We start from the raw sequence: 24,866 nt of genomic DNA, 5'->3' as shown, positions 1-24,866 counted from the left end.
ATACACTTCAGAAGGAATCATTTGAACTAATCATTCATATTGCTGGATTTTAAATTAACAGTAACCAGTTGGGAAAGAGACCTGGGCACTGTTGTAGACAACTAAATTAAAAGCTCTGCTAGATGTGCTCCGGTGGCCCAAAAAGCTAATAAAATGTTAGGTTGCATAATGAATAGGTTAAAAAAATCCCAAAACATTATGACATAATGTAAATCTTTGTTATGCCCTCACTTAGAATTGTGTACACCAGAGGCAGGCAAACTATTTGGCCTGAGGGCCACATCGGGTTTCATAAATTGTATGGAGGGCTGGTTAGAGGAGGGGATTGTGGCCCGGACCCCACCTCTTATCTGCCCCCCGGGGACTCCTGCCCCATCCAACCCCCCTGTTCCCTGACGGCCCCCCCAGGACCCCTGCCCCATCCACACACCCCCACTCCCTGTCCCCTGACCGCCCCTGGAACCCCGCCGCCCCATCCAACCCCTCCTCTCATTCCTGACGGCCCCCCGGGACCCCTGCCCCATCCAACCACCCCTTCTCCTTGTCCCCTGACTTCCCCCGGAACCCTTGACTGCCCCCTGCCGCCCCATCCAACCCCCCTTTCCTGACTGCCCCCTCCCAGGATCCCTGCACCCATTCAACCCCTTGTTCCCCCCATGACCGCCCTGACCCCTATCCACACCCCCACCCCTGACCATCCCAAACTCCCCTGACCTCTATCCAATCCCCCCTGCTCCTTGCCCTCTTACCGCGCTGCCTGGAGCACAGGTGGCTGGCGGCTCTACAGCCACGTCGCCCGGCTGGAGCCGGGCCATGCCACTGCTACTACCACGAAGCACAGAGCGCCAGGTCAGGCTGGGCTCTGCAGCTGCGCTGCCCCAGGAGCTCACAGCCCTACCGCCCAGAGCATTGCGCCGGCGGTGGAGCAAGCGAGCTGAGGCTGCGGGGGAGGGGGGACAGCAGGAGAGGGGCTAGGGGCTAGCCTCCAGGGCCAGGAGCTCGGGGGCCAGGCAGGACAGTCCTGCAGGCCGTAGTTTGCCCACCTCTGGTGTACATGGTTCTGGTCACCTTTTCTGGAAAGAGATATAATGGAAGTAGAAGGGCTTCAGAGACAGGCAATCTAGGTTATTAGAAATATGGAGAGACTAATAGGATAAAATCCCCCAAAAATGATACTGTTTGGGGCTGAGGGTTACAATATAAGCTAAGAACAGGATAAACGGAATAGAGCAGGTACTTTGGGTGCTGCTATTTACCTTTTCTCATAAGGCAACAACAGGACATTCAATAAATACTAAAAGGGCAAAAAATGTAAAACTGCTATAAAGAAATACATTTTACACAACTCCCAATTAACGGATGGAACTCAATGTCACAGACCAAGAGATTAAGAGGGTTCAAAAAAAGAGAGTAGACATTTATATGGATAATAAAAACACCCACAATTTATATTAAATGCATACAACCATTTTTTAAAATAACAGATATTAACCTGAGTGCTTCATAATATAAACCAACCAGCCACTGGCTGTGTGGGTTAGGAAGAAACTTCCTCTATGGGAATGCGTAGATGCTGCAGAGTTGTCCTGTGTGCCTGCTCCACAGTTGCCCATCCTATGCAGAGTGGAACTTAGGTGGTTCCAGTGCACAGAGAGCCTTCTGCAGCTTCTGGATTGCTGGGTGAATATTTCCCTTAGATAAGGATACATTCTACTCCAGGTATGTACATGCATATTCATATATGTCTCAAAGCTGTGGCCCATCCCTTACATACCAGCTGCTATTTCCGGAAGTACTCATTTCTAGAGCACCATATTTAAGGGAATGACAGCTATAGGCTAGAAATGATAATTAGCTAGCAGTGAGATGCCTTTAGAAAGGACATAAGCTCAACAGTTTCATGAGTATCATTACTTCGAAATCAAAGTACAAATAACCATGGGCTTTTTCTCTTTTAATTGCAGGACTTCAAGAGAACTATAATTATGCCTTTAATATTATACTACTTACTGTGTATGGGTTTCCGATAAAATTATCTGGAATGTAAATGCGAGATGTATACCTGAGAACCTGCAATTAGTTATATATGCCTTAATTCATAGCTAACTGATGCTGCATAAATATTAATAAAACTTGTTTTTAAAGCAATTTATTAGACAGCATCAAGGAACCCTCTAATTTCTACTCATCCACTGTGAAAAATTGATTTTTTTTCTTTTGTTCTGCATCAGGTGCTGTCCTACCATGCAACATGTTCAAAGGCAGAAGTTGACAAATTTAAGGTAAGGATTTACATTTCCATTTAGCGTACAAAGCAACTGTAAGATAAAATGAATGTAGGTCAGATAAAAAGAAAAACAAAAAGTCAGTTTTACTTTTATATTAAAAATAGACACAGAGGCCGTTTGTACAAACTGTTAATGGATGAGTGAGCATAGCTCCAAAAGACTCGTGGTTAAGATAAGTAGTCACAACTTCAGTATCTGCAGTATCTGACAGTACTTCTAAACTTTCTGAGGTTCTTGTATTACTCGATGGGTAATAGAAATAAGGTATTTTCTGTGCCAACTTCCATTTTCTTTAGTACAGCCAACAAATTTAAATAATTGCATATTGAGAGTGAGGAGGCAGCTAATAATTGTGTGTGCATGCTGAATCCTGCAAGATTATCAGGAGTTAATTTTTTAAGAAGGGACTGTGATGGTTCGGTCACAGAGACCCCCTTGGGACTAACACCTGATGTGCTGAGATTACCTCTGAGCCCGTTTTCCCTGCCAGCTTGGGACTCTGGAACCCTGCCTTGTTGAGCCAGACACGGTAGCCTGCTGCAACACAGACTAGGTCTGGTCCTCGCCCCAAAGCTGCAGACTTTAACTAAAAACTGCTCAATAGGTCTTCTATCTCCAATACCCAGACACCCAGTTCCCAGTGGGATCCAAACCCCAAATAAATCCGTTTTACTCTATATAAAGCTTATACAGAGTAAACTCATAAATTGTCTGCCCTCTATAACACTTACTCTGGGTTCATTAATAAACAAAAGTGATTTTATTAACTATAAAAATAGGATTTAAGTGGTTCTAAGTAACAACAAAGTAAGTCACCAAGCAAAATAAAGCAAAACCACGCAAGTCTAAGCCTAATACATTAAGAAACTGTTTACAGGTAAAATCTCACCCTCTGAAATGTTCCAATAAGCCTAGACTAGGCCCGATCCTTTCCCCTGGTACAGTCCTTGTTAGTTCCAGCAGACCTCTTAGGTGGAAACTAGGGGTTTTCTCATGAATGGCAGCCTCCTTTATTCTGTTCCACCCCCTTTTATAGCTTTGGCAGAAGGCTGGAATCTTTTGTCTCTCTGGGTCCACACCCCTCCTTCTAAATGGAGAAGTACCAGATAAAAGATGGATTCCAGTCTCAGGTGACATGCTCACATGTCACTGTAAGACCTCATTCTTCATTACCCATGGGCTGGCCCATGCACACGTACACAGGAAGGCTTGCAGGTAAATAAACCCATTCACAACCAATTGCTCTAGTCAATGGGAGCCATCAAGATTCTAAGCTGCCATTAATGGCCCACACTTTGAATAATTACAATAGGACCTCAGAGTTATACTTCATAGTTCTAGCTTCAGACACAAGAATGATACATACATACAAATAGGAGGAATACATTCAATAGGTTATAACCTTTGTTATGATACCTTACAAGAAACCTTTTGCATAAAGCATATTCCAGTTACATCATATTCACACTCGTAAGTATATTTCCATAAAACATATGAAATGCAACATCACAGGGACTACTCTAGTTTCTGTCAACACTCCATGTGTGCAAATAGCTGCCTTTGACTGACTGCCATTATTTGTCTTCTGGAGTGCATTTCAAGTTATAAATGACATTTTTGGGAGAATACATATTGTCTCCTCTCCTATACACAGTGTATATCAGGCTGATGGGAAGGTTAGATGTGGGCTGTAACGCTCAGCTCTGTCTCCATTGCTCCTGACCCGGCTACTCCAATGTAATGATTCAGTGTCTATTAATTTGGGGCATGGCTAGCTGGCTGCAGCTTAATCTGGACAACAGTGAGATGATCTAGGTTGTTTGGGGAAGCAGCAGAAGAGTTGGAAAAAATTATATTTGTGCCTGCATTGATTGACAATGTGGAACCACCGCTTCTAATTCAGTTGTGTATGTTCATTTTGCTATTATATGCTTAGGCAGCAGTTGTGGCCTAGAATGCTGTTTGCATCTGTGCCTGATGAAAAGAGTGCAACATTTTCTTTCACATGTGTACCTTGCCACAGTTATCCACACCTTTATCACCTCAAATCTATAGTTCTGTAATGTGCTCTACATAGGAATACACCTTGAGGCCACTCAAACTGAATCTACTGCAGAATATTTTCACATGCTTAATACATTGAATTTTGTGTCAGGAGCCCAAAACACCAGTGCTCTGGGATCTGTCCTGGCTTACATTAAGTCTCTAGGTGTTGCTCTTAGCCCATAAAGCTCTCAGTGGTTTGGGGTACAGGCTAACATTTTCAATCATCATCATCAGCTGTTCCATATTAAGTGACAGGACGAGTTCAGCAATATTTATAGCCAAACCCAGCAACCACCTTCATCAGCACTGGTTTCAATGGTTTCCTTGGCACAAATATATTATTAGGATAGAAGATCAGTGAATTCTGAAGTATATTTGCCAAGGAATGCTGCTACGCAGTCATAATCATATGATCGCCAAAAGTTTTAGTGGCATGATAAAATTGCCAGTGGTGGTCATAGCCTGAACATCCAGCCAGGCTGCCTTACGTACCTACCTAGAGATTGATCAGGCTGGCACGTGAGCTGCAAATAGGCTATGTCCCATTGGGATTTCCCTTGGTGATGACAACAGTGACCTGAGAGACCACCTCTGACCCCATGTGATGCTGCTACACATGCCATAAATGGAGGTGCTCATGTTGAAGCCCCTGTCTATAAATGGGAGGGAACTGTTGGTGGTGTGTGCTCCGTAAGGATCCCTTGACTATGGATCTCACTCCACAATGTGATCCACCAGAGCCAGATTTAATATTTGCTGGTGGATATTCATTTGTATGTCAAGGAGAGTGAATAATTCTTAAATATATTTTATATTTGAATTTATATAGGGGATGTATGTTCAGACAAGGCTGGGCACATTACAGATTTTTATAAGAATACATGAATACATTTCCTCTGTCTCAGTCTTGTTTTTATATCTTTGCCATCTTGTTTATATGTTGGCCTTATCTTTTTGTTCTTTATTTTATCTATCCCCAAAATGTTTTTTCCTTTTTATTTTTGGCTACATAAACTTTTAAGTATTGGCTGTTACAAAGTGATAAAAATGAATAGATATACTTGAGGCTTATTTTTCCCGAGGCTATTGTCTATTATCTTATTTTTGTTGTATCACAATAAATCCAAGGGGTTGTAGTCTAGGCTGTTAAAGAGTTATTGATGAAATTCCAATTAAAATCAACTTTAATTGTTGCAGCTAAGAATAATGCACACTGCTACAGTGGGTGCCCTTTTTAAAGAGTTGCAATTCATCAGAGAAATCACATCACAAGCAAATGCCATTTCTAAGTTCCCGAAGTAAGAAATGACACTTTGCTTGCTATTGCTGCTATTCCCCTATTAAGAATTCACTCCCCACCCCCAAAAAAGAAAAAAGAAAGAAAATTCCTTAATTGAAAGTCTACTTTGGCTTTGTAAAAATCTGTCAGGGAAAGTAGTGGAAGCACCATTGGCTGGGAGGCTGAAATCCATACTGGGCAGTAGAGGAGGAAAGGTACAGTACTGAACATTGTAAAATTAACATGATGATAGGCCATGTAACCTAATAGGACTTTTCGATATCTGATTTCTATGATTGTCTCGTTGTTATATCTCCACATTATACTTAGTTTTCTACGTTTTTGAAGGAATTCCACTTCTTGAATTATTGGAATGTCCCTCTTAAAAATACCTTGTCATTGATAATAGGTCTCAAAACTGGGTTGCCTTCTTTTAAAAATGCTTACATTATTACAAGTTGCTCTCTAAATAACCCAGCATTTGGGGTCATACCAAAATGTTATTATTGGAGGTTCCATCTCAATAAGAAATCCAATTATATGGATCATTGCTCTTTGAAAATTCATGACACGAGCCTTTTCACTTTTTATCATTAAAAAAATTGACTAAAATAATGTGAAAACACGTTTACTCTACTGTTTTTGTCTATAAGCACTTAGTTTCTTAGCATACATTTTTCAAAAGGCTAGTGTGAGAGGCAGAACTCTGTGAAATGTAGGCTTGGTGTAGGTGGGTACAACCCTACTGACTTCATGGAAATTCCCCCACATACTCTGCTGTGTCATTGACACAGAAGAATGATAAAATGTAATTTAAGTAACTCACTTTCTCATATGATGAGAGAGGAAGGTTGGTCTTTTGGCTAGGGCACTGGAGTGGACTCAGGAGATGTAGGTAGTCACTTCTGCCACATACTTCCTATGTGGCCCTTGGACAAAAATCACAATTTCTCTGGGTGTAATTCAGGCCCATTGAAGTGATTGGGAGCTTAGCCAATGTCTTCAATGGGCCTAGGATTTCATTCTTTTTCCCTCAGATCCTTGATTTGTAAAATTGCATAATAATGCTTCCTTCCCGCAACCTTTGTTTGTGTTGTCTATTCTGATTGTAAGTTCTTAGTGTGGCAGGCTGTCTATCTGTGCACTGTTAAGGTGTATACAGTACTTACTACAGTAGGGCTGTGATCTCAGTTAACAACAAATGAAACGTTAGGGCCCAAAGTTGCATTTCTTGCCAATTAAAAAAAGTCATTGAGAGTTTGGGGTTGGCATACAATGCAGATTGGGACCCTTTTTCAGTTTCTGTAGTTACAGAATAACAAGTGGATTTTAGATGGGGGAGGGAATTAGGGAAATTGACACCACTAGAGCTACTAATTAAAGACAATCAAGACTAACAGTAGTAGTTTCCCACCATTGTTCCCATAATTGGGATATGTACAGTACTCCTATCTTCCATTTGAAAATGGATGTTGCTTCTGTGAATGATGTACAAAAGTAAAAGAATAGCACAAGTAACAGACATACAAACATAATATTATACTATGGTCTACAGCTGAAGAAATAGTTTTTAATAAATAAGGCACTAGACAAATTTAATCTTTTCCTATTCACGGAATGTCCATGAACAGATCCTCTCAAATTTATTTGCTACTCAAAATTATTCAACATTTTTTGTAATGTTCATTTAAACTCTGATGGCTTGCTATTTGGATCTATGTTGCTTAGTTTGGACTGGTCACACAAATCATATTGTATTATTTCTATTCTCTGACTTGAACAGCATAGTTCTTATAGGTAGGAGTTTTGCTGCAACTGCTTCGTTTCCAGGAAGCAAATTTAAAATTAGCCTTCTGTAAACATTTGAGCGCATGAGGTTAAAATGTGCTTTCCAGAAGTATTCTTGCACCTAAAACTCAATCATATGAATGTTCACAGGAATTGAAGACAAGAGTGATAAATACATAGATGAAGCAAGTTCCTTAAAAATACAAAGGAATATTTCTCTAATTTTTGTTTCAGGATTATTTTACTTGTGTTAATGAAGGTCATGGGCCTGATTCACCGCTATATTTCTCCCGATTTACATCTGTGTAATTCCATTACAAACAAAATGAGTTACATCAGCATAAAACTGGCATCACAGTGGTGGATCATGCCCCATATCTACATTAATTCGTTTTCTTTATTTTATTGGGAAACTAGGACTATTTGTGTCTTTAAAAGCTGTGTGCCAAGTCAGAATGGAAGTTAAAGTACTCTGTTATCTCTTTGATTTAAAATTAGGCCGACATCTCTAATTTCCATACTCCCATTATTAGTGTTTGGCTAAAATCATTTGTAATATTATTGAACAGAAAAGCCTCAGTTATAAGGCCGAATATAGGCTAAACAGAGTTTGGTTATTTCCTATAGAGTTATATTATACTGCCTGGCTGGCGCCTTCTCATTGGGATCTAGGTTCACCAAGCCAGAAACATCGTTGTCTTTTTCCCCAGTGCTATCCAGATTTAGAAATCCAGCCTTCAGGAGTAAAGAATGCAGGATTGAGCCTCAGGACTGGCTATATTTTAAGAAAGAAAGTCACTGAATTCTGAGATAGGATTAAACAAGTGCTGTGTATTAGATCAGATAGCAAATAAACACACCCACAAACACACCTCACCTTAAAATTCAACTAATGTATTTTACAGAGAGAATATGCAAACTCCTCTCTTGATGTGTAATATACAAGAAGCTATTTTTAAAAAGCTAACCTAATTTTGCAGCTCTGAATGGTATAAGCCAGATCAATATTTAATGGCTATGATGCATTATTTATAGCTTTTTGAGATAGTCCCTTCTGTAGGGTGAACAGTACACAGGAGAGCCACATGACAAAAATAATGGATTACCTACTGTACAAAATCTTTGATTCAGAATGTAGTGATAATAATATATCCCTTCTGCCTCAGCTACTTTGGCTTTACTTTGGCTCATAAAGGACTAGCCTAATTGTGGAAAATTGAAAGTTGTGCTTGGATTTTTGTCTCTTAAAAATTACAGCTATTTCACAAAATAAAGATTGAGAAAATTGAGCTAAAAAAGGGAAACAAATTTTACTACTGCTATTTGACCTCACATTCTAAACAGTTGGACACACTGATTAGGCAACTTATTTGCATAAATTGAGTTCTGTGAAGGCACCAGCTGTAATGGTATAAGATGAGTTTAGTACAGCCATTATCTGAGGTTATAATTTTATACACATTCTTAGATACTCTGTGATGGACAGTGCAAATAAAATTAAATTGAAATTAAGTTGAAATTTTAAAAAAGTTACCAGATCTATAGATGTAAAATAAATTGGAAAAATTTCATTACAGTGTTTCCTTTTTAAATTTCCATTAAAAAACCCTCTAGTTATTTCAACTGAATAATATTGAGTTCATGTGGCAAAAACAAATACTCTTTTCTTGCAGGACAGGTGGAATGTTTAGATTCCAGGATGATGTCTGTATATCTGTCTAGTGTATTTATATGGGGTCTGCCACCATAGTATCTAAGTGTTTGGATCTAGCTAGGTTCCCGGCTCTGTCACTGATGGATCACATGAGTGAGAAGGGCAAGTCACTTCACCTCTTTGTTTTGTTTCCCCATCTGTAAAAGGAGGATAATATTCAAACTCCTCTGTAAAGCTCACAGATTCTTGAACTAGTAGGTACTATACCAATACAAAAGATTATGATGAATCATCATAAAGCTGTCCAAAATGCATTGGGGTTAGGGTGAAAATTGAGATGGTTTTGATGTTTTTTGTGATTATTAGCAAGTCCTTTATTTAAAGATCTTAGGATTTTAGCAGAACATCTCTTAGAGAACAGTCCTATAGAATCTAATAGAAATTAAACAGTAGGTGTCTATAGATCTTTATTAAAATTCTGTGGAAATTACCCCACAACATTATGGAATTTAGTAGAATTTTTTTAAATAGGAGTGTTCTATAGAATTTCATAGGGAAGTGATGTCTCTATATGATTATATGCTGTGTTAAAAAACAAGTGTCAAAAAGCAATATTGCTGTTCTGATTGCAGAATGAGGGAATGCCATAAATAGCAATATTAAATAATAAATGAGTACCTCTAACAGAGAAAGTCGACAACATTATAGTCAAACTGGAATATAAATCGTACTGGTTTTAAAGCTCTACCTTGTTGTTTTTATCCATAAACTACAGGAAATTCATTTTCTATTACTGTAAATAACAGGAAAATGGAAGTAGATAATACAAGCAAGCAAGTCATTCAGTTATGTTTTTTTAAGAATTCTTCACAAAAAGAAACTGAACATTATTTACTGATTGTATTTTACTATAAATCTAAATCAAAGCGCCTAACCTCCAGGTTACTTTTACAGATATTAAAAATAGATTCCTAAGGAAAAAATATGCCCAAATCAGCAGTCTAAAGAATGTCATTGATATTTTTCCTTTAATGCTGGCTATTTTCACTTTATTAGGTAATTGTTCTTGCTACAATAATGATATTTTGACAACAGTCGGGTTGAAAAACCTTAAAAAGGGAACGATGTAAGAAAAGGGATAGATGTTGACTAATTTACCCCATGATAAAAGACTTCATGTGTTAGTGTGTTGCTGCTATGTTGTTTATATTGGAAATTTTTTCCTTTTGTTGCATTCGTTGTGGTGTCCAGAAATACTGCCTCAGGGCTCAGATGCTGTTTCCAGTTTGCTTGTTTTTCCAAACAAATGTTAGAGACATTGCATCATTCATATCAGGAGGTGAAATGATTCATTATCCAATATAGCTATTGTCTTTCCTTCAATCTGATTGGTCACCCTGCTCTACAGCAATCTCGTCATCTGAAAAGCTCTGGAAAAAATGCAGTCCAGCATTATTATATTCAACCAACCACAATGCAAGAAAGATAAGATGTAGTCCATAGAAAATATCATCTGAATGATAGGAATATCTGCTCTATGATCAAGCATCAACACTTGTCAAATGATAAAGTAGTATGCTTCAGTCATGAACACTTACATGTGAATTTAAGTTTATACTGGAAAAAGACATGTAGATAGTAATAAAGACAGAGTGTCTGTACATACAAGTCAAGTCAGAACTAGTCCAGAATGACTCCTTACTCTAGGAATGATCACTCATCTTATGAAGCCTCTCATTATGGATCTGATTGTGAACCACTTACAATGGTGAGCAATTATTCACAGAAGTAGCCTATTGATACTGAGGCCTGGTCTACACTACGCGTTTAAACCGAATTTAGCAGCGTTAAACCGAATTAACCCTGCACCCGTCCACACAACGAAGCCCTTTATATCGATATAAAGGGCTCTTTAAACCGATTTCTGTACTCCTCCCCGACGAAGGGAGTAGCGCTAAAATCGGTATTGCCATGTCGGATTAGGGTTAGTGTATGGAATTTCTCACTATTCGGAACACCGGTTTCCCAATCTGGCCTTATTAGGAGCATTGTATTGATATTTGCTCTAAATACTGACAGAACTCTAGTACAAAACTGTATAAAAATTACATATTTTGTACAGATCTAATCGGACATTGGTCAGAAAACATGAAAAATATTTTCTGTTTTTCATCAAATTTAATTTCACTAGAACTTTTGACCAGCTCTAGTATTGTCTACATACTATTTGAATGCTAAAGGAAGATTTTCATCTTAAAAATCATATTAAAAAGCAAAATCCTTTATATTAGTGATGGGGGGAAATTGCTTTTGCTTTTCTCAGTGTGGGTAATGAAAACGGAGTAGGCAGTTTTTCTTTGTTAAAAGCCTAGTTCACTTTCTGGCTCCTTTGCTCTAGCAAAACGCTGCAATGTTTTGGTTGCAAATGCTATTGGAAAATGCTTGATTATTTTTTCACAACCTTCTACTGTAATTGTTTTTAAAATATTAATGGTATTATTCCTATAAGTTTATTTTTATATTTTTTTTTTGCCAAAGTTAGCTTCGTAACATCCCTTTACATTTTTTAGGTAGAGCCAAATGGTTTTCATTTGAGCTAGAGCCTCTTTGCAATTAGAAAGTTCAGGAGAAGTCAGAAACTGGAAATCCATAAGAAATAAATCCACTGTGAGATTAACATGTTTGGCCACTGGGTGCCATCCTTGCTCCATATTAAGGCTGGTAGTTGAGCAGCATTTCTCTAAAAATGTAAAATTCTAAAGAAGGTAATTCCAGTATAATTTCAAACTGTAATAATGTTTTCGTGTGTGCACGTACTGGAATATGTTAGCAACATAGAGACAGTTTATTGCTGTTGCACAGGGGAGCGAGGTGAGAAAGAACCTAAAGAAATACCCTCATTGGTTCAGATCTGTTAAAATCAAAGCCCCATATCAAAAATTTCATTTCACAAATCTCTGTAAACTAATACAGGAGTGAGGGAGGAGGGCTGCTATATCCTACGTGCATGCGAGTAAATTTGTTCCCAGGAATAATTTCAGTTGGACTTCACTGGGACTACTTGCTGGAGTAAAGTTACTCAGGTGTGTAAGTGGGCACACAGAGGCCATTGGGCATATATCATACAGACAGAATCTATTATTTAGTATGTAAAAGTATGTGATTACAGTTTGGCAAAAGTTATTTATTATATTGTTTCATTACCTGTCAGATCGATGCAGAATTATTTTAATCTACAGAGTTCATGCACCTACTTCTTTTCCTCCTAGCAAAAGGCCAGGCATAGTGAACATATTTTCTGACAGAAGAAATATGTTGGTAGTTTTGCATTTTCAGTCTTTTAAATGATAAACATTTTAAATATGTGAAAAATTTGATTCCAGCACTTCTATTTCTTGCTGCAACTGCATAGAGATTGTACAGATTGCACCCCAGGCGAGAACAGTAAACTGAATATTTTATGAGACAATTTCTGTGAAGGGTTCTGTCATCTTTCACTTTGCAGCAAGCTATATCCAGCACTGTGAACAAGAACAACAACTGGGGACATGGCACATCAATGTTTCCTAGTGTAGTTATGATCTTGTACAGATCTATATATTGCATTTTAATAGTGTAATTGACCCCACTTTGTATCCCCATGAGTGTCATGGCACTTAGTACAATCCCTGGTTTACTATAAACTTGAAGGCAAAAGAAGCAGATGCTTTGTGTCTAGGCCCACATAGGCTCAATCCCTAAATGGGTTCTAGATAACCACTTGCACATCTTTACTATAGAAGGTAGAAAGGAAAGGCTGTAAAGATCCGATGCATAGAAATATTAGTTAGTTAATAAAAGGACTTTACGGTGTATAGTCCAATTCAGTCTCCCACAACCAGCCCCTTAGATAGGGGACAGTCTCCTGTAGAAACTGCCTGACAATTCATACTTCCTCAACTCAAGTTACTGTTTGGTGGCTGTCATAAATAAACAGATCAGGGTTAAGGTCTCTTTTCCCTGGAAAGGGTTAACATACAGTACCTGATGACCACCTGACCGAAGGACCAATCAGAGACGAGATAATTTCAAATCTCTGTGGAGGGAAGCCTTTGTCTGTGTTCCCTGTTTTGCTCAGAGAACTCTTTTGAATCTAAAAGAGACCAGTCATGTCTCCAAGTTCTCCTGGAGTAGTTTCTACTAATTAATAGTGAGTATTAATGAGAAAGGCGAATTAGTCTTATGATTTGATTTCTATATTTGCAATTGTGTGTTTGCAAAAGGAAATTCTTTATTCCTGTTTGCTGTTACTTTGCTTTCACTGAGAAAGAAAGGGGGAGGGGCAGATTCTCTCCAGAGATTGATAAGGTTATACCCTATGAGTGTCCAGCTTGGGCTCATAGAGATTCTGTATTTTCTTTTTGTTCTCTTAATAAATTCTTTTCTTTTCTTTGGACTTGGTTAATTCCTTCTTCTGTGGAAATTCAGGGGAAGGTGAGGGGGGAAGAGACAGTTCCTCCTGGGTTTGATTCAAGCAGTTTGAATCAGGTATCTCTCTCCTAGGAAAAGGGAGTGGGGAGGAAGCAGGGGGAATGGTTTGTTTCTCCTGGGTGTAAGAACTCCATGGATTTGGGGCTCTTGGAATCCCCTAGGATTTTGGGGAAGGACTGTGTCTCAATCCACATTTCCTGATTGAGTGGTGGCAGCTTACTAGATCTAAACTAGGATTTTAGTTTAGAGGGAAACCAAGTCAGGTCCCCACATTGGAGCCCAACAGTTCCAAGTGGGGGTGAGACCTTTGACATGGTGGCATGCGGGTCCTCACCTTGAAACCCCCCAGTTTCAAGTGAGGGTAGACCCATGACAGTGGCCTTTTCCATTGCCATGCATCAAGCACATTCCTTCATGATGTAGGGATAGGAAGTAGTAGCAGTAGTTTCATCTGTCTCCTCCCCTTCTGCCACTAACCGACAAACCTCGCCTTATTCCACTGTTCCTGGATTCAGCCTCTTTTATGGTCCTTGTTCCAAATCATCATCATTATTTATTATTTGTATTGTGAAAGCACCTGAAGGCATTGTGGTAGGTGCAGTACAAACCCATAAAAGGGATGGGCCTTGCCCTGAAGAGCTTACAGTTTAAGTCAAATGGCTAATCAGCTGGCTTCCTTCAGAAGAGAAGACTATAAACGCACCACAGTTTAACCACACATTTTTGAGCAGGCGGCTGAACTGCTTTTAGGTCACTGACTATGTTTGCTTCTCCTGTCCTCCTCAAACCATTCATTACCTGCTTGGCATCTCTACAGCCCCACTAGAGCCACTTCCACCCTGCCGACAAGAGAAGGAACTATTCTTCCTTTGCTACCGCTTGGGCATCCTCCTGGTTCTTGACTCTCTTTTTGTATCTCCAGGACCCCAGGTCCTTTGGAATAGGGTCCTCAGGAAAGGCAAGGGAACTGGCTTAGCTCCTGAGAAGCCACCACTCACTTAATCCCCTGTGGGTCAGTTCTATTGCTCTGGAGAAGTTTCTGGTCGCTGTGATATCCCAGAAATTGTGACATTCTGTTGTGACAACCTGCTGACAGCTTTGGGCGTTTCTTTGAATCAAAAAAGAAGTTTTACACGGTACTCTTGTAATAATATATATGCTTGATTGACCCTCTTCTTGTTATTTAAGGCATTCAGCACTCATTGAAGGTTAACTAATATTCCAGAAATCTTTGAGCATTTTCTGTCACAGCTTTTCTCCTACCTGAATCTGTAGGGGAGTATAATGTGAATCTGTAGCATGACAATGATATCCATGGAAACAGACTGATATCATAAAACAGAATTATGGCCACGCAAGATGAAGTAAATGTAGAAGCTGGTTTGCGTGGGTGGGAAAAAGCTCTTATTCATCACACACAAATACTTCAATAATAGCAAAGAGAATACACAAAGGTAAATTGTTTTTTGGGTTTGAAAATCTCTTTTTCCAGTTTGCATCAATATTGAAGTCCTTTTCAGTAGTAAATGTTAACAACTGGGCTTTAGAGTTGCCATCACATTAAAATGAATGGAGGAAGTTCCTAAGAGTGTCTAAGCTTTTGTTTTACTCTGTTTGCAGACTCATCAAGACAGCCGTACACTAATTTTTATAGTAAATACAAAATCTTTGCGACTAACAGGGCAAGAAACCATTTTTGAAAGCTTTAGGCCATATCAAAATATCATGAATTTAAACCCCTGCTTGATTAGCGTATTATATGATGAGACACTCTGTCCCAGAAATGGGAAATAAAGAGTATATTTTGTTGGAAATCTAAAGATGCTTATTACTACCAATTAACATTTTAACCTACATCTTCAAATGATAAATGAAGGGAAAGAAGAAAAGGGGAGGAAGAGAGAGAAGGAGAAAGTGGGAGATGATGGAGGAGAGGATCAGAAGTTTGAGTTTAGGCCCAGTCATTACTTAGATAGGAAACCTTCAAGGTGAACCCTAGAGCTGCCAAAGGTTTTGTTAAACAGCTACCACCTTCGACCCCAAAGCATTTGAGAGATGGATGAAAGTGATTCCTGTTTGTACAGATAATTTACAAAGTTTGTAAAACACTTTGGGATCCCTTAGGAAGAAATGTGCTAAATAAATATAAGTAAATAATAAATATTTATCTTAAGCGTTGAAAGGGCAGGTGTCTTCAGAGAGCTTATAAAATGTCCACCTTCTCTCAGAAATCCATTGCTGAGGACTCCTCCTTGTCCTCCTTTCCCTATCTCCTTAAAAAGCTTAACTGGGAGTTCTTACACTCCATGGTTAGGTTCAGTCATTGGCATGGAAAGGTGTACGCCCCATGAAGGAGAGGATGTGGGTTTGGAATTTGAACTTGCTCATTTGCTGTCCACTATCAGGGCTGAGCAATGTTGCAGAAGTATCATACTCAGCTTCAGGGATTGGAGGGAAGGTTAGCTTTGTGTCACTGTATAGTATGACAGGAGCCGCAGGAACTCAAGCTAGCCCTGTTAGCTTTGCAAGAGCCATAGTAAGGCAAGACTTCTTTAGGGGAAAAAAAAAAAGCTGACAGTGTCAAGGGAAGCAAGCCGCCCTGAAGGTGCCTAAGATGTGATTTAATGACTCAGCATGTTGGGTATATTTTTAAAACCTGTACTTGGAACTCAATGGAAAATAAAAAGAACAAGATAAAGATGAAATTTTGTAGGAGAACTTTGAGGTTTTCTGGATGCTTTCCTGTAAATGGGTGTTATTTGTTTGAAGGTGTTGTTAATTTGATTTTGATTTAAAGTCAATTTAACACAATTCTGCTATAGCTGTCACAGTAGATCTGAAATAAGATTTTATCCATAATGGAACACTAGCCCACTCATATTTGCATAGCTTCTCCCATCTGTCACTATTCTGCCAGCCCGATATGTTACAAACACTTAGGGGAAAAAAAGCTGCATAGGCCAAAAGGAAATCTTTATCCTGCTTCATTAATGTGCATGTTTCCAGGGCTGTGCCAGCCAGCCATCTGACTGTACATCAGATTGCATAGTTCAATTTTTTCTCTGCCAATGGGGGTCAATACTTGCAATTGCATCAAGCTGCAGTAGATGGATCAAATGCAGTTAATGCAGCTGGTTTAGAGTTGGATAGAAAGTAATTTAATACCTGCACACATCTACTGCAAATGTATTTTTAAAGCCATCTTCTCCCAGCCCCCCTTCCTCTCTCACACCTTCCTCCTTCCCTCCTTCATAGGGAGAGTTAGAAGACTGAGGCCTGGTCTACATAAGTGGGGGATCGATCTAAGTTACGCAACTTCAGCTACATGAATAATGTAGCTGAAGTCGACATACTTAGATCGACTTACTGTGGTGTCTTCACCACGGTGAGTCGACTGCTGCCGCTCCCCTGTCAACTCCGCCTGCACCTCTCATGGCAGTGGAGTACAGGAGTTGATGGGAGAGCACTCGGGGGTCGATTTATCACATCTAGGCTAGATGCAATAAATTGACCCCCACTGGATTGATCGCTGCCCGCCGATTTGGCGGGCAGTGTAGACATGCCCTTAGTTTGGACCATTTCCTTTGCCCCCAAATGACCCTGGATTTCTCCCTCCTCCTTTGAGAAGCCTATTTCCCTTCTCCCCTACTGGGCTCTCTCCACTTGCTGGATCTTCTGGGAGGAGCTACTTGACCTCTCCTCTCCCTCCTAAATCTATGTCAGGAACAAAAAGCTGGCTCCCTTGCCCTCCTGCATTTACATGGGGTGGGTAGCCCACCCTCTCCCCCATAAAAGCAGGTTACAACCTTGTGGGGATAGGCGGCCTATAAGTCTGACCCCTGTTCTGCAGTATGATTTGGGAAACACTTCCCCTAGTCTTGCTGCTTGTGGCTCTTTAATACTCTGGGGCTGGGACTGCACTAATGGATTAGTATTAGCTCTTCACCTATACAGGTAACCATTAAAAAAAAATCAACTGTTACTACATGGTGGTAAATGGCACACTAATTATTTCCAATTCCTCTATTAAAATAGGTCAGAAGCACATTAGCTCTCCATACGTGCACCTTGGGAGATCATTGTTTGGAAAGTTCTTGCCCTGTAGAATGCCTACACTATACTCACATATTTTACCCCTAACAATAATAGATGGTTTAGACCATTAATCACTTTTATTTTATGTCTCTGTTCTTTTAAAACAGCCTACACAGAGGGAAAAAAATCTGTCATTTTGTTTCTATGTGCTAGAAAACAATTTTAACTGAAGATTGATTTTAACATAAATAATGTATTCTGTGCTTTTTTCTATTATATTTTGTGACAAAATTTTGAAATGTAACATTTTTATTTCAGTACTCTATGACATTTATCTCTGTTCATGAGTCCTAGTTTGGAAAAAATAGCTGATTCTGAAAGGATCAACTAACTGATCAGAAATATTTGAAAGAATGACTTAAAAAGCTGCAACTCTATTTCAGCATTTACCTGTGGAAACACTGAGTCAGCATCTGAAGTGTTGTTCTAACCATTTATCCTTTCTGGCCATTATCAGAATAAAATTTAAAAGTCCCCAAACCTGTGTGTCATACACTGAAACACAAGGTAAATATCAGACTTTTGTTCTCAGCCCACAATCATATAACTGGAAGTGACCTTGAGAGGTCATCTAGTCCAGTCCCCTGCATTCATGATAGGACTAAGTACTATCTAGACCATCCCTGACAGGTGTTTATCTAACCTGCTCTTAAAAATCTCCAATGATGGAGATTCCACAACCTCTCTAGGCAATTTATTCCTGACAGGGTGGTTAAGCACTGGAATAAATAAACCTCCCTTGCTGCAATTTAAGCCCATTGCTTCTTGTCTGCTCCTCAGAAGTTAAGAACAATTCTCCCACCTCCTTGTAACAACCTTTTATGTACTTGAAAACTCTTATGTCCCCTTTCAGTCTTCTCTTTTCCAGACTAAGTCAGAGTTATCCAAATGTTTTGTTTAGGTGAGTGATGTGTTGCTTAGCAAGTGCGTTTATTATTTAATAGAAAAAGCTGAATAGTTTTATTAACCCAGTGAATTTTGTTAAAGTAAATATTAGTACTAATAATGAACATATGTAATATTTGGTTAGACCACCATCCAAACATGGCTTTCTGAAACAGTGATGAACACAGTTTTCCTGTTCTAATTTTGTATGTAAACTGGGTTCAGCACTGGTAACTTGCCAACTGAGGACAAAGCAATATAATGCTTTTCATCTGCAGATTGCAAAGCACTTTGCAAAGAAAGGTAAGAATTATTACTCCCATTTTATAGATGAGGAAGCCATGACATAAAGAGGTGAAGTGACTTCCCTAAGGTCATTCAGCAGGTCAGTAGCAGCAGTAGGGTCAGAACCCAGATGTCTTGACTTCCAGGCCAGTACCATATTTCCTCAAACACACTGCCTCCTTGCATAGCTTATACTTTGAAAGCTTTTTCCTCTGCTGGTGTCGCTTTTATATCTTCTTGAGAAATGGTGCAAGGGCACTTCTTTGATCTTTACTTGACAAAAGGGGAGACAAATAAATTGATCCCAATCTATCCACCCCCAGAAGAACCAATTTTATTTATGTATTTATTTATTTTGCAATGGGCTCAACCAACGTGTCTTCTAAAGTGAAAATAAGTTGAATAAAAATATGCATATCTGATGTGGCTGGAAAACACTTATATTGACAATACTGGAGCAGTTGCTCAATAACACCCAATTCCTGTAAAAATATGATGCCTGCAATGCTGCCACAGTCAGCAGAGTCTCCTAGGGGAGTCAGTGCTCGTGTCACATTTTAAGCTGCATGAGGGCAAGGCTAATTGAGGTACCCTTTCTGTGTAGTAACCCCCTACGTGCCCTATCAATAAGCAGAAGCAGCTATAGCTTCGGTGCTTCAAATACTGCAGTATGCCAGTTATCTTAAGCATTCCAGGCTCTGGTGTGCACCAGTGTGCATACAGCTTACCTACAAGGTTCGAATCAGAGGGCGATAGAGTTAATTTTTGCAGTGGAGAAGGAGGCACCTAGACTGGTTATGTTGATGCACAAGTGGAACTCTTTGGGCGAGAAAGGAGATGTGGAAATCTGAAAGGTAAGGGAGACTGACAGACCTGTGGGTGATTACGTGAGGGGGTTGTGTATAAGGTGTCCATAAAGCTCCCTCAAACAACCCCAGATTCCTCCTACTGTCTCCACTTCATTACTCACTCTGCTTCCAGTTACTTTAGTATTCCCATGTAGTGTGACCCATTTTGGGGACCAAAATTTGAGGGTAGCTGAAGTGTGGGGAGGAGTTATTGAAGGGCAAATATTTACAGTGGTAATTTTGACTCTGGAGCAAGAAGTCAACATTACTGTGCTAGGCACATTAGAACTCAAATCCAGACAGAACACATGCAAACTCTCCTTGATTCTATTCCCGTTCACTCCTTTTACTATAAATAGTCAAAAATTCTCTTCAGAATAGTCCTGTTTCTGCTGCTGCAGATCACTTGGGAGGAGATGCTGATTCAGCATCATGAGTGGCAGATGGAGACCTTTAAATCCACCTTTGCTCTGGGCATTAAAATATCCCTGATCTAAAACAATTAGCTCCATTCTCTTTAGAGAGCGAGGCAAAAAGGTATTTCAGATGTGCCACACCTTGGACACACTGGGTTTGGCCTTGTGCAGTTGTAAATGGAAGCAAAGTTTGGCCCACTACAGTTAATAACAATGTCTGCTTATAAAGACATTTCACTTAAAAGTGTCTTTACATTTCTTTGCACATATAAAATATGCAGGTAGTTTTTATGGGGCTTTCTGGGTAAAGAAATAAAGGTATTTGAGACACAGAGATGAAGCCCATACAGTAGGCCATTGGCAGAGCTAAGAACAGCATCCATGTCTCTCAAGTGCCAATCCACTCTGTCCACTTGGTAAGACGGCCAGCATAGCAGTGAATATTTTATAAGCAGGATACTGTAGAATCTGCTGCAAATTTGAATGTGTCAAATATGGAATAAAGGAAGATTAAAGATGCTCCGTTGTCAAAGATCAACCTAAAATATCTTACAATTCCCAGATTTCACCGCAAGATATAGTACGATCCCCTGCACTGTGTTCTTATTATCAATGGGAAACCCAGATTTCGATCTGTGTAAATAAACAATTCTAATTATTCGAATGACTACCGTTATGATCTGATCTGTTGGAAGTTTGTGAAAGAAATTCCTAGTGCTGCTTACCAGTGTGCACTGGCTTCTATGAATCATGGCTAGACAAGGAGCAATTCAAGAGACAGGAGAGATTACAATCATTGCCCCTTTAAATTTCCACAGTTGCCCACCTCCTGTCTCAAAGAGCTACAAAACTGAATAACACCACTTAATATTCCAGGTAACTGTTTTATGTGTTTTCACTATGTTCTAATTTCTCCCTGTGTAAGAGTTCTCCTTCCTAGAATTATCTCTATCGACAAACCATGTCTTGACCCTGATCTCTTGTCTGTATATCAGGCTAGCGGAGAAGAGTAGACTAGTGTTATGTTAATTTAGAGTTTGATACAGCTTTGGTGCTGGAAAACAAGAGTCCCCTCTTATCTAGAAGAGCTTTGGTTTGTGAGGCCATTTGGGAAACCTGTAAAGTAACACAATTTTGAGACAGTGGTAAATATTTCTAAGTCTCAAAATAGAAAGGCACTTGCCATGAGCTTTTGACCGGCAGCCATCCACAAATTATTCAGTAGGGGAAATATTTTTCCCAAAAGTGGTTTAAAGACATCTGGTTTTGTTAATGAATTTGAGAGTATTTAATATTTAGTAATACATTTTGCAAATCTTTTCAAGGGCGAGATTGCAGTTTTGGCCAGTGTGCCCGTTTTAATGCGATATATTATTCAAACTGAAAATAAGATTAAAAGTAAAGTTGTTTGCAGGAACATTCACCAGGCTAAATGTGACCCCAGGTTTATTTCCAGTATGGAAAACATACTTAGTGAGACTAGCAGTCATTTCCCATTTTGGTTTGCTTGCTTGCTTGCTCTTTCCCTGCATGTGATTGCTTTTTTCAGCCCCTACAGTATGAACACTTTAAAACGCTGTGTGTGTTTTTTTACTGCGGAAGCTGATTATATAATATTATATATATACACACAGCCTGTAAGAACACAAGTGAATAAATATTTATCTATCTTTTTTCATCTAGTTATACGCTAACATAAAGAAACAAAATCTACACAGCCAATATGTTCTAAGAACAGAAAACATGATAAAATGCTTGTCTCCAGCATTGCTGAGGTATAAGCACCAGAGTTTACCTTTCAGCTGAAATAATAAACTCTCAGTGCTTCCCAAATCTTGATTTTCTAAAAAGTTTCTTTGTTTAGGTTCTGCCCCCACCTTATATAGCCATAGAAGCCTAGGATCAAACCAGTGATCCATCCATTCCACTATGCTGTCTCTGACAATAGCCAAAACCAGAGGCTAAATTTTGTATACCCTTAGCATGTCCCCTCTTGTTACATTTAATGTCTGATGCTGGAGTCCTAACAAAACTACTGGCCTTCAGTGAGCCTCCCTGACCATTATTCCAGCTTTTATACATAGATTCAGCAGGGCTCAGTCATTCATTTCCTAGCAGTTCACTTGTCGTATGTATGTTATAAAGTCATTTGATGATATTTGTACATTAAAATAAAAGCAGCACGGAAATGAGGAGGAAAAAGGGCCTGACTGTGTCAGACCCTAAATGGGTACCACCAGGGGGAAAGTCAGCACCTGAAGCTCTTGCCACCACCACCACCCACCTTACACTTCGGGACAAAGGCAGCCAGAGCTCTGGTCCATGTGCTGTGATCTTGGATGATCCCTGAGAAGGATCTGGGAATTGTGGTGGATCATAACCTCAACATGAGTCAGCAGTGCGATGCTGTTGCAAAAACAAATGCAATTTTAGGTTGCATTAATAGAGGCAAAGCATGCAAGTCATGAGAGGTGATAGTATCACTCTACTCAGCTCTGGTTAGGCCTCAGCTGGAATACGGTGTCCAATTTTGGTCACAAATTTGTAGAAAGGATGTGGAGAAACTGGAAAGAATTCAAAGGCAAGGAACAAAGATGATCAAAGGGATGGAATGCAAGCCATATGAGCAAAGGCTGAAGAAACTGGATATGTTTAGTTTGGAAAAGAGGAGATTGAGGGGGATATGACAGTGGTCTTCATAGTACACCTCTACCCTGATATAATGCGACCTGATATAACACAAATTCGGATATAATGTAAAGCAGCACTCCGGGGGGAGGGGGCTGTGCGCTCCAGTGGATCAAAGCAAGTTCGATATAACGCGGTTTCACCTATAACGCAGTAAGATTTTTTGGCTCCCGAGGACAGCGTTATATCGGGGTAGAGGTGTACTTGAAAGGCTGCCATAAAAAAAGGTGGAGAAAAGTTGTTCTCTCTTGCCACAGAACGCAGGACAAGAGGCAATGGGTTCAAACTACGACATAGCAGATTTAGATTAAATCTCAGGAAAAGCTTCCTAACTGTAACAACAGACTGCATAGGGAGGTGGTAAAAGCTCCTTCACTGGAGGTTTTCAAAAAGAGGCTGGATGCCCATCTGTTTTGGATGGTTTAGACACAACAAATCCTGCATTTTGGCAGGGGAGTTGGACTAGATGACCCTATGATTTTACAGTCCCCAGCCTCCACCATAGGCTGCTGAGGTCCACCCACAAGAGTGAATGATACACTGGAAGTTCCTTGGTCTGAAGGTGACAGGAAATTTTGGCCCTCCTGTAGCTTTTTAAAGAGAAGAATAATTGAGCCTTATGTGTTAAGAGGGGTCATGAAAACAATTTGTGTTTAAATCAAATCTTTGTTTTGAGCCCAATTTGGCTACAACCAATGAGGGCATGTACATTTCTGATTATGGTAGGATTATGTGACTCTTCCCTGAATAAGGACGAAATGAAGGCATTTGTATTATCCTGCCTGTAGTAGGGGAAAAAGACTTCAGTGCATAATGATGTTCTCAGTCATTCTGAGAAAGATACAAATATCTACTCATGAGGGATAAAATTTTCAAAGGTGCCCAAGTGACTAGGAGCCTAAATCCCATTGAAAGCCTATTGAAATTAAGTCTCTCAAGTTGACTTTCAGTGGCTTCTAAATCATGAGGCACCCTTGCAAATTTTACCCCATTAATCCAGTCCCTGGAGCCTTAATCTCACCTGTCCTCCAAGAAGAGAACTTCTTTAGGTGTTTTTGTTTGTTGCAAAAGAAATTCAGTGAAATTCACCCTGCTGTACAGGAAGTCTCCTGGGAATTCTGAGGGTTCAGGGCTGTATGTGTTTTAACATTCTAGATAGTGGATATTTGTATACCTTTGTAATTAAAAAAAAATAAAAAAAGAAGTAGTTTGATGACGCCTCCTCTATAAACCCCAGACTGCTGCAGCACAGATATAAGAAAGTGAGGACAGACAATGCCAGGTGCAGCCTGCACACTGCTGCAACATGTCATTTTTATAAACATTATTCAAATTAGTTTCAGCACTCGTAATTCTATTGTTTCCTTTATTGCTGTTGTAAAGCAAATGGTTCTTTTATACAAATGTTATCTCCTGCCTATTAATCCAGTTATAGATTATGACACTCCTGTTAAATTTAGGGATGTAAAGTCTCATAAATATTTAGACATTTAAGACTGATATGGGAAGAAATTTCCTTTGATTTGCTTTATTAATATCCAGTGGGTCAGTTTGTTATAGATTTGGAATATATCATTGCTACTCTGTTCTTTGACAAAGAGAGAAGAAAACGATGATAGTGTATTTGAGCTACAGCATCAAATATCTCCCTTTGAATTAGAGTTGCCTGGACAATGCATCTTTCCTGTGAAAGATTGCAATTTCCCCCCCCGCCCAATTGTCTTTGAAATTTTTCCACAGATATTTTTTGGCTTTTCAACATAAACCCAAAAATCTAAGACAAAAAGTGAAAAATTTTCCAGCAACATTTTTTGTTGTGTCACATTTTTTGGTGAAAAAATTTCAGCCAGCTCCACTTCTAACATAGCTCTTTTGTTGCCAGCACTTTTGAAGTTCATGCCAATAAGCTTCCTTATAACATTCAGTTCAAAAAAAGCCCAGATGTATTGCTTCCAGCAGCATTTTGCAAAGAGTGCATTTATCACAAATAATGCATGTATTAATGGAGGAATGAAACTCCACATAAAGCTTCATCAGGCTGTTTGCAATGTGACGAGTGAGTGAACCATAAGAAACTTTGCCGTTGTCTAGTAGCTCCCTGAAATTCAGCATAGCAGAGACTTA

At 39.5% G+C, this 24,866-nt stretch overlaps 1 protein-coding gene across 4 annotated transcripts in view; it reads left to right on the top strand.

The window, feature by feature from the left end:
* Nucleotides 1-24,866, top strand: part of PDE11A (phosphodiesterase 11A) — a 269,591-nt gene that overhangs the window by 135,747 nt on the left and 108,978 nt on the right. For all 4 annotated transcript variants that reach the window (XM_045033135.1, XM_045033136.1, XM_045033137.1 and 1 more), the window contains exon 10: nucleotides 2,232-2,282. In XM_045033135.1, the coding sequence (XP_044889070.1) occupies nucleotides 2,232-2,282 (51 nt within the window). The remainder of the gene's footprint in view (nucleotides 1-2,231; nucleotides 2,283-24,866) is intronic.

The sequence above is a fragment of the Mauremys mutica genome, chromosome 10 (genome assembly GCF_020497125.1).
Source record: "Mauremys mutica isolate MM-2020 ecotype Southern chromosome 10, ASM2049712v1, whole genome shotgun sequence".
Taxonomy (NCBI): Eukaryota; Metazoa; Chordata; order Testudines; family Geoemydidae; genus Mauremys; species Mauremys mutica.
Note: the sequence above shows the minus strand (reverse complement) of the source record. Positions and strands in the feature narration are given on the sequence as shown.